General features: G+C 40.1%; 1 protein-coding gene across 1 annotated transcript; it reads right to left on the reverse strand.

Moving 5' to 3' along the window:
* Positions 1–5,292: 5,292 nt before the first annotated feature.
* LOC105952505 (uncharacterized) lies at positions 5,293–7,972 on the reverse strand (the record flags this gene model as incomplete). The annotated part of the gene is made up of 1 exon (XM_088811784.1): positions 5,293–7,972. A coding segment is annotated over exon 1 (1,320 nt), but the record flags the coding sequence as incomplete, so codon positions are not given.
* Between the last annotated feature and the right edge of the window lie 3,166 nt (positions 7,973–11,138).

Consider the following 11,138-nt stretch of genomic DNA (forward strand, 5'->3'; position numbering starts at 1 on the left):
TGCACGTTTCCCGTGCGTGGGGTTTGTTGCTCCTCCGGCACTTGAGATGGTGGTGGTGCGCTCGAAGTGCCTTCTTGGCTTCCCGTACCTCGAGAAGCCGCCTTTTTCTTCGGTGCGGCTTTTCCCTTTGCCGGTGCCTTCTCCTTGGGTTGGGCTTTTTTGGTGGTTTCGCCCGTCTTTAAGAGTTTCTTGGCCGGCGACGTCATTTCGATCGAATTTGTGCGAGATGGAGGGTCGAAAACCTTTGGAAGTTGGTTCGGGAATTTTGTCGAACACTTGGCGTGCCCAACTTGGTAAGCCTTTTGATTTCCACCGGTTGTTCGGTACCTATCCCTCCTACATCAATCACAACACCCAAGTGAGAATCTACCACCACAATTAACAATAGGTAGCTAAATAATCAACCCAAGTCATTCAAATCTTTATTTTATCCTTTAGTTCGAAATTAAGAACAATAGGGCAATTCCTATATCTAAACATTGGTTCACCCGCAAATTCATGTTTTGAATCCCAACACCAAGTACAAAATCACGTACTAGCATACACAATTAACAAACAAGGGGAAAAAAACATGAAATTTTGGGGAAATTCGAAAGAATTGAAGAAAATGAAAGGAATGAAGATTAGATTGAAAATTTACCTTTTCTTGAAGATTCACCCACAAATTCTTGGAGTAAATGTGCAAATCGTGAATTTGTGATGTTCAAGTGTGTGATTGATGTACTTTTATGAAAGAAATTTGAAGATTTTGAAATTGGGGAGGGGTTAGGGTTTGGAATTAGAAAAAGGGGAAATAAGAAAATGAAAGGGGGGGGGTTCAGCCTTTTGAGCTGTTTTTCGGCCCCAGATCGCGATCCACAATACCCGGATCGCGATCTGGAGGCTCACCTTGCTGCTTCTGGAAAAAGGCCCCAGATCGCGATCCGGCTTACCTGGATCGCGATCTGGCCCTTAAAATTTCAGCTTCTGGAAAAACGTCCCAGATCGCGATCCGACTTACCTGGATCGCGATCCGGGCCCAAAATTCGCTGCCACTGGAAAAACACCCCAGATCGCGATCCGGCTTACCTGGATCGCGATCTGGGACGCCTAAAACCTGCCAAAACGAAAATTTTAAATGAGGGTGAGATAGAGATGCTGAACCCTAAAATATAAAAATGCACGAAAAAGCTAAAAAAGATAAAAACGAAAACAAGAAAAAAAAGAAAAATGACAGAACATGAGCAACAATGGGTTGCCTCCCATTTAGCGCCTGTTTTACAGTCGACGGCTCGACTTCTTTTGGATTTATTGGGAGAAAATTAGTGCGACACGCTCCACTTCCTCGGGAGCACCATTCGGGTAGTAATGCTTAACTCGTTGCCCATTCACTTTGAACGACGGACCGTCTCGTCCTCGTATTTCGATTACTCCTTGTGGGGTGGCGCTCAGGACTACGAATGGTCCCGACCAACGGGACTTGAGCTTTCCCGGAAATAGTCGTAGCCGAGAATTGAATAGCAGGACTTGGTCACCTGCCCGGAACTCTCGCTTCGTAATTCTTTTGTCATGCCACTTTTTCGTCTTTTCTTTGTAAATCTTGGCATTTTCGTAAGCATCATTTCTGAACTCCTCCATTTCGTTGAGTTGAAGCAATCGACGATCGCCGGTAGCTGTTTGATCGAAATTGAGCTTTTTGACTGCCCAATAAGCTCGGTGCTCCAATTCCACTGGCAGGTGGCACGCTTTCCCATACACGAGTTTGTACGGAGACATCCCAATCGGTGTTTTGAATGCGGTTCGATAGGCCCAAAGTGCATCATCGAGCTTCAATGCCCAATCTTTTCGGTTCGTGCTCACGGTCTTCTCCAGAATCTGTTTGATTTCTCGGTTTGACAACTCAGCAAGGCCATTTGTCTGCGGATGATAGGCAAGCGCAATTTTGTGTCGGATTCCCAACTTGTTCGTGAGATTAGTGAGCAGTTTGTTGCAGAAGTGAGATCCTTCATCGCTAATGATTGCCCTGGGTGTCCCAAACCTCGAGAAGATGTTCTTGTGGAAGAATTTGAGGACCGTACGAGCATCGTTGGTGGTGGTGGCAATCGCTTCGACCCATTTGGACACGTAGTCCACGGCAAGCAAAATGTATAACTTCCCGTTCGAAGATGGGAATGGTCCCATGAAGTCTATGCCCCAAACATCGAAAAGCTCCACCTCTTGCATGTTGTTCAAAGGCATTTGGCTTTTGTTGGAAAGGTTCCCTGTTCGTTGGCATCGATCACACCGTTTCACGAACTCGTAACTATCTCGGAAAAGGGTTGGCCAAAAGAAGCCTGACTGCAGAACCTTGGCGGCAGTGCGAGATTCCCCGTGATGCCCGCCACAAGGTGAAGAGTGGCAATGTGTGAGAATCTCACGTACTTCTGTTTCCGGAACACATCTTCGGATGACACGATCGGGGCCGGTTCTGAAAAGCAATGGCTCGTCCCAAAGATAGAAACGACTGTCGTGAAGGAATTTTTTCTTTTGGTGATACGAAAGATCGTCAGGAATGATTCCACTGGCCAAGAAGTTGGCCACATCAGCATACCACGGAGTGTGAGTACTAATGGCGAGCAGTTGCTCGTCTGGGAAGGATTCCTGAATATTTCCTTCAGCTGGAACTTCTTCTAGTATGAGTCTGGAAAGATGATCTGCTACCACATTCTCGCTCCCCTTCTTGTCTCTGATTTCCAAGTCGAACTCCTGGAGTAGGAGTACCCATCTGATGAGTCTGGGCTTGGCGTCCTTCTTTGCGAACAAGTAACGAATAGCTGCGTGGTCGGTGTAAATGATCACCTGAGACCCCAAAATATACGGTCTGAACTTGTCAACAGCATAAACGACAGCAAGCATTTCCTTTTCGGTCGTTGAATAGTTCTTCTGTGCCTGGTCAAGTGTACGACTCGAATAGTAGATGGCTTTGAAGATTTTGTCCCTCCTTTGTCCCAATACTGCACCTACAGCATAGTCGCTCGCATCGCACATGATCTCGAATGGTTCCTCCCAATTGGGAGTAATCATAATCGGTGATTGGGTTAGCTTCTCCTTGAGAAACGTGAAAGCCTGCAAACAAGCAGAATCAAAATCAAAGACAGCTTCCTTCTCAAGCAAATGACATAATGGTTTTACTATTTTCGAAAAATCTTTAATGAATCTACGGTAAAACCCAGCATGCCCTAAAAAACTTCTAACTCCCTTCACATCCTTCGGTGGAGGCAATTTTTCAATCGTTTCGATTTTTGCCCTATCCACCTCAAGACCCTTTTTCGAGACCTTGTGGCCTAGAACAATACCTTCACGAACCATAAAATGACATTTTTCCCAATTTAAAACAAGGTTCGTTTCTGTACATCTTTTCAAAACAAGTTCTAGATTGTGCACACAATGATCGAAAGACGATCCAAACACAGAAAAATCATCCATAAACACCTCAAGAAACTCTTCTACCATATCGTGAAATATAGACATCATACAACGTTGAAAGGTAGCAGGCGCATTACACAAACCGAAAGGCATCCTACGAAATGCAAAAGTACCGTAGGGGCAAGTAAAAGTAGTTTTCTCTTGGTCTTCCGGGGCGATTGAAATTTGATTGTACCCCGAATAACCATCAAGAAAACAGTAATACTCGAAACCTCCTAGCCTGTCTAGCATTTGATCGATAAAGGGAAGGGGGAAATGGTCTTTTCTAGTGGCTGCATTCAATAATCGGTAATCGAAGCATACACGCCACCCAGTGACTGTTCTAGACGGAATAAGTTCATTTTTGTCATTCACAATAACCGTCATCCCACCCCTTTTTGGCACAACCTGCACCGGACTGACCCACGGACTGTCAGAAATTGCATAAATCATACCAGCGCCTAACAATTTCAAGACTTCTTTTTTGACTACCTCTTTCATTGACGGGTTTAACCGCCTCTGAGGTTGGACTCTCGGTTTATAGACGTCTTCCATTAGAATTTTGTGTTGAACAATAGACGGGCTAATTCCCTTAATATCCTCAATAGACCAACCTATAGCTGACCTATATTCTCTAAGGACCTCCAGCAGTGTGTTTGTTTCGGACTCGCTCAAACTAGAAGAAATAATCACCGGATAAGTCTTGTCTGCTCCAAGAAAAGCATAACAAAGATAATCCGGTAATTGCTTCAATTCCAGTACGGGGGCCGTTTTCACACTAACTGGTATCTCGGGGACGATCCCTACCTCGTCTATGCCTAAAATCTCGGCACACTCAAGAAACAACACGCAGTCAAGCACATCATTTTCAATAGGGGTTTCGGGGGAGGCAGAATGCAAATCAATAGAATTAACAATGCAGTGCTCAATAGAATCACACAATTCATACAAATCAAGAAAGGAGGAAACACAGTCCTCGATCACGTCTATTCTACTGCAATGCTCAACATGCTCAGAGTGTTTAAATGCATCTGTCAAATTAAAAACAACTTCTTCCCCATTTACCCTAAGCATTAAAGATCCTAATTCCATATCAATCATCGCCTTACCAGTGGCTAAGAATGGACGACCTAAAATGATTGGTGCTTCATCATCTTCAGGCATTTCAAGTACCACAAAATCAACAGGCAAAATGAATTTATCTACTTTAACTAGCACATCTTCTACAATCCCATCGGGATATTTCAATGAACGATCAGCTAGCTGTAAAGTCATGCGAGTGCGGTTCAAATTTCCTAAGCCCAGTTTTAGAAACACAGACATAGGCATCAAATTAATACTTGCCCCCAAATCACATAAAGCTTTATCGAAAGTGGAATTGCCAATAATACAAGGAATAGTGTAACTCCCTGGATCTTTCATTTTTGGTGGTAGATTCGACTGAAGAATGGCACTGCAAGTTGCCGTGAGTGTCACTGGTGTGTCTTCTTCGATTCGAATTTTCTTGGATAGGACTTCCCTCATGAACTTGGTGTAGTTTGGCATTACCTCCAAGGCTTCTGCAAAAGGGATGTTGATTCGAATCTGCTTGATCTTTTCAATGAACTTCTTCAATTGATCCTTGAACTTCTTCTTCTTCTGTCTTTCTGGAAAAGGAATAGGAGTTACCAAAAGAGGGGGATTATCAGGAAAAGAAATGTTATTGGGCTTACTAGCCTCTTTTGTATTACTCCCTGAAACGGTGATTTCCGGCTCGACCGGGGTCGGTTGTACAGCTGGCCTTGGTGATTCGTCTGTCGGATAAGGAGGATCGGTCATTTGCAGACCACTTCGGGTGGTTATGGCTTGACAGCTTTCTTTTGGATTGACTTCGGTATTGCTTGGGAATCCACCTTTTGCCATTGTGGACATGGATTGGGCGATTTGCCCTATTTGCTTTTCCATGTTCTTCATTGTTGATTTCAGCCCCTCCATTTCCTGTTCTTGTCGGTGAAGACGCTCGTCATACGTTGGCCCTCGTTGCTCTCTTTGATGGTTGAAATCGGGAGGTGGTTGTAGAGCATTCTTCGGATTGGCATAGGAGAAGTTCTCGTGATTCCGAATTCCCGGGTGGTAATGAGTAGGGTTTTGGTTCTGATTGTTGGTTCCTCGGAAATTGTTGAATCGGTGGTTCATAAAGTGTGCCTGCTCCCAATCGTCGTTTGTGGCTTGTGAGGTACTTGCTGCTGCTACTCGTTCGGTCTGTGGCCCTCGAACTGAAATTTGGGCGACCTGATTTGATAGGATCGCTAATTGTGCTGAAACTGCGGCTAAAGGTTCGAGTTGATGGACTCCGGCCACCTTTTGTACACCACTCCGTTCGGACGGCCAATGGTACGCATTCTCACACATTCGCTCGACAATGTCTCGAGCGTCTGTGGGAGTCTTGTTTTGTAATGATCCACCTGAAGCAGCATCGACTAGAGATCGGGCTGGTTGATCGAGCCCATTGTAGAATAACTCCATTTGATCCCACGGGTTGAATCCGTGTTGAGGGCATTGTCGTAATAAGTCCTTGAATCTCTCCCAAGACTCGTGCATCGGCTCTTGGCTCATCTGTCTGAAGTTGCCTACATCTCTTCGTAGTTGTGCGGTCTTCGAAGGTGGAAAGAATCGTGCCAGAAAGGCTTGTGATAATTCTTCCCAACAGGTGAGTGATCCTGGATTGAGACTCAGAAGCCAACTCTTCGCTTTGTCTCTGACAGAAAATGAGAATAGCTTCAACCGAATGGCATCATCAGAAACGCCGTTAACTTTGATCGTGTCACAAATTTCCAAGAAATTGGCAAGATGGAGATTCGGATCCGCAGTGGCTGCTCCGGAGAATTGGTTCGCCATGACCATGTTGATTAGCCCCGTTTTCAGCTCGAAGTTATTTGCGGCTATCGTCGGTTTCCTGATTCCCGAATAGTTCTCATTCATAGCTGGAGTTCGGTATTCTCGCATTGTTCGCTCGGGTGGCAGGTTCGGTCTTGGCTGCTCGTGATCTCGTCCTGGCTCTTGATCGTACTCAAAGGCCAGGTGCTCTGGATTTCCTTGATCTTCGGCCATTGGTTCACTTTGTTGGTTGCGCGTGGCCCTTAGTCTACGTAATGTTCTTTCAATCTCGGGATCGTAAGGTATGATTTCCAAATTTCGACGCCTGGGCATAAACAAAGTGAGTGGTTAAGATCAAGGTAAAAATCGAAAATAAAACAAGTAAATGGCTAAAGTAATACTCAGATAATTGGTAACACTATCAACATAGATAAAATCAAATTGGTCCCCGGCAACGGCGCCAAAAACTTGATACGCGTTTTCCTCACGTATAAATTACCGCAAGTATACGGTATCGCATTTTGCAGAACAGTGGTTCCGGATATCGATCCACAGGGACCTTGTAGATTCAAATGCTGAGTAGTGTAATTATATTATCGTTATATTATCTAGCCGATCGTAAATAAGTGGATTGGTGAGAAACCCTAATTTAAAAGCATGCAAGAACGTAAACATGCAAATATAAAATGTACGTAAAATAAAGTAACGACAACTCAACGCGGGGGACTTCGATTTAAAAGGGACTTCTAGGGCCAAATCCACCTAGGTATAATCAACAACGATCGACAAATCCACCATCTAAAATCACGTTCCTATTCGTTAACCCAGACGCTAATATACTCTAACCCCCGTCTCCAGTGTAGCTAGAGTCTACCCACAGGTCCGACGTCTCCGTTCAGAACCTGCTATTAAGAGAGCATTTAGGTCAAGTCCTTAAGGGCTACCCGAAGTGCATCACGTCTCCGTTTCCACACCCCGGGCTATGTTTTCCTAACTTCAAACAAGAAATCCTCTCTCGAGTTCATTCCTATTTAATATCAGTCTGAGAGCTGATCAACACAATCAGAAGCATTTAATACAGGAAAACATAAACGAAATCAAAACACGACAATTAGAAAGTAGAAATGACGATCGAAATCAATATATACAAGGCTTCATTACCCTAGAAGAAAATGTTCTTAGTTCATAACAAACATAGTATCAAAAGAATGTACAAAGGAAATGAAGAACAAAACGTAAAGAAATTGCGTAAGAAAAACCCAAGTCGGAACCCCCGTTGATGATTCCCGCGAAGAACCGTCGAAAACCGTAAAAAGTCGAAGAAGAATGAAGAGTGAGGGCTTGCTTCTATTTATAGTAAATTGCAAAGCTTCCTCAAGAAGCTTTGCAATTTAAAATATCTAGCCTTGAAAAACGCGCCAGATCGCGATCCAATAAAGCCAGATCGCGATCTGGCTTCTTTAAAAAAAACGCGAACCGCCTCCCAGATCGCGATCCAGGAAGTGCGGATCGCGATCTGGGTCTGAATCTAGTCTGCCACTGGAATTTGTCACCAGATCGCGATCCGACTTTCCTGGATCGCGATCTGGGTCTGAACTTTGCACACTACTGGAATTTGCCCCCAGATCGCGATCCGGCTTTCCTGGATCGCGATCTGGGTCTTAATGACCACTTTCTCGGCTTGAAAAATCGGTTTCGCTTCCAAATGCCTTCGACTTGGCAACAAAAGCTAACAAAACCTAAAAAAGGAAATAAAACAAGAAACGCAATAATATACACAAATAAAGCCGAAACTCGGACGAACGAAGACCAAAACTCGAAGATTTGATAAGCAAAAATCGTGCAAAACGAACACTTATCACTTGACATATTTAATATAGAACTAAATTTGATTTTCCTGAATTCAAAATATTGTAAATATTTTTCCTCAAAAGAAAAACATAATATGGAATCAAATTTAAAATTATTGTGCATATTATGCTTACGGTAATATGTAATAAAAGGAGTTAGATTTTGTAGTATTGCAATTTATATAATTCAAATACTACAAAATCCAATTCAATTTATTATATATTACCGTAAGCATAATATGCACAATAATTTTAAATTTCATTCCATATTATGTTTTTCTTTTGAGGAAAAATTTACAATATCTTGAATTCAGGAAAATCAAATTTAATTCTATATTAAATCCGTGAGCTGTCTTTTTTTTTAGTAACAAAGGAACTAGTAGTCAACCGTATAAGTGCACTCTTGTAAAATAACTTGCAAACCTCATTGTGTTAATGATGTGTTATACCGTATGTGTAAATAACTAGCAGTCCCTTTATCTTGGTGCCCACCTCAACAATCACAACCTATAAACAAGGAGGTATACCGTATGTGTAATATATATATATATATATATATATATATATATATATATATATATATATATATATATATATATATATTAAAATAATTCATAACAACTGAAAATTGAAATATAATTCATATAATTACAACTTTTTATTGTGGGTTCAGATTGTGGTACGGCAAGGAGGGGTGGAAGCCGAGAAGGCGAGAATAACATCCCAACTTTCTTATATCGAAAGAAAAGAAAATTGGATTATTCGCCGTTTGCCACGCTCAAAACCCAATCGATGGGATAAGGTAACAAATCTATAATTTCATTAATTTTGACTATGATTATCGATTTATTAGATTACATACCTCCATTTTCTTGAATTTTTTAACACCGTACCACCCCCTCTTTTTTTATAGTTAAAAGAGGTTTATGCTAATAAAATAACATATGATTTTTTTATATAATTATATAATTAATTAATTAATGTTCATTTCAGTATTACGTTTTTGGAAATCTCGAATTCTGCCGATTCCGAACCAAAAATTCCAAATTTTGGAACAAGTTTTGTCATTCCAATTTCAAAAATTTGATTTATACGATTTTTTTGGATACAAAATTGGATTTTTTTTTAATTTTTTTTCCGAAAGTCCTATTTCTAATTTGATCAGTCCGTCCGGTTTACTCCTCTAGTTCCATACTTCCACTGGTCCGTTTGTATGGAGGTTCATTTCGCAATTGCCCAAACCCGGACCCAAGCCCAATTGAAATTGGGCCATAAATTTTCCCCTAGCTGAAGAAATTGGGGAGCCCAAACGGGTTAAACAAAATATTAACTTTTGCTCACGAATTAAGCAATTACAACCGTCTATTATTGCTGAAAATGTAGTTTGTGCGGTCTAGATCTCTATCCACCCCTTTTTTTTAGTGCCAACGAGATTTTCTAGCCGTCAGATATCGCAAAGTGGGTGCACTCGCATGCACATGATGCGCCAAGAGTTCGTCATGGCCGTAGGAATAGATACATCTCCAGCCACGTGGACCGTTGGATTCGGCGGATTATGGCTTCTCTTGCCGATGGCTGATGTCAGCGTCCAACTCAACGAGGACTGCATAAATCCAACTGCATTTATCATAGGACAAAATTGACTTCACTCCCTTAAATTTCCATTTTGTACTTTCCCGTCCAATAATTTAGAAAAGTAATGACTCCTCGAAATATTGTTTTGGTTGCACTTTGCCCCATAAGCTAATTTTCAGTGGGCATCGTGAAACAAAAATAACATTTTAAAGGGGCAATGTATAGAAAAATAATATTTTTAAGGGGGAACGTGCAATAAAAATAATATTTCAAGGGGCAACATGCAAAAAGAAACCCTCAATTCCGGTTAATAATCCATCATTATTTTGCTATCAAATGTAACATTTCGAAAGAATACATTTGCTTTTTAAAATTTTGAGGGGGTAAAGTATGAAAATTAAAAAAATATAGGGGTTGACATGAAATTTGCCATTTATTATATATTACCGTAAACATAATATTTACAATAGGCATAAATTTGATTCCATATTATATTTTTTTTAAGGAAAAAAATAATTAAAATTTTTTGACTCACGAAAATCACCATCCTCAAAATTTTATTATGATACTAATAATGTATTGTACTAGATAAGAACCTTATTTATTATGTAACAATAATTTGAAATTAAATTGAAAGCACATAGATTTACTTACCATCTTAAAAAAATACCATTACAGATATGTTGTAAATTAATAATCTGACGTCATTAATTAAAAAATCTGCATTACTCTATAAAAAACTACATTATAAATAGATACATATTGTGTATAGAACAGACAATTCAACAAATACATTTTCTTTTATTCTCTGCAAATTTATTAATTTATACATTTATAAAAAATGGCAGCTCAACAAAGTCAGAATCTTGAAATGGTTCCAGTTTTCGGTGACGATCAAGAATTTGTCGTGAGCATCGATAAGAAGCACATTTTCAGTGCTTCGTATATGAAGAAAATCGATCAGGTGAGATATATTTATGAAATTGTTTTTATGAATGACGGAGTTAATTAGTTTAAATTTTTTTTTTTTGATAAAATTCATCAAAATGTATTATTTCATCGATCCATCAACAATTAATATTTTTATATTATTTATTTATTTTCAAACTATACTTAATTATAATTCTTAACTTCGGGTTTATTTAATTTCCAACAGGAATATGTAATATTGCATAAATTCGTTCAACGACCCAGCCCGACACTCGGGTCATTCGGTACGATGGATCCCAACACGACTGGGAAAATGATTGTAAGTAATACATATTTCATTACAATTAAATAATTTACATGTATTATATATATAGAGCATTTGGAATATATTTACGCAAAAAAAAAATATCTTAGCAAATATATATATATATATATATATATATATATATATATATATATATATATATATATATATATATATATATATATATATATATATATATA

The sequence above is a fragment of the Erythranthe guttata genome, chromosome 13, assembly GCF_056151865.1.
Source record: "Erythranthe guttata isolate IM_541 chromosome 13, IM_541, whole genome shotgun sequence".
Classification (NCBI taxonomy): Eukaryota; Viridiplantae; Streptophyta; class Magnoliopsida; order Lamiales; family Phrymaceae; genus Erythranthe; species Erythranthe guttata.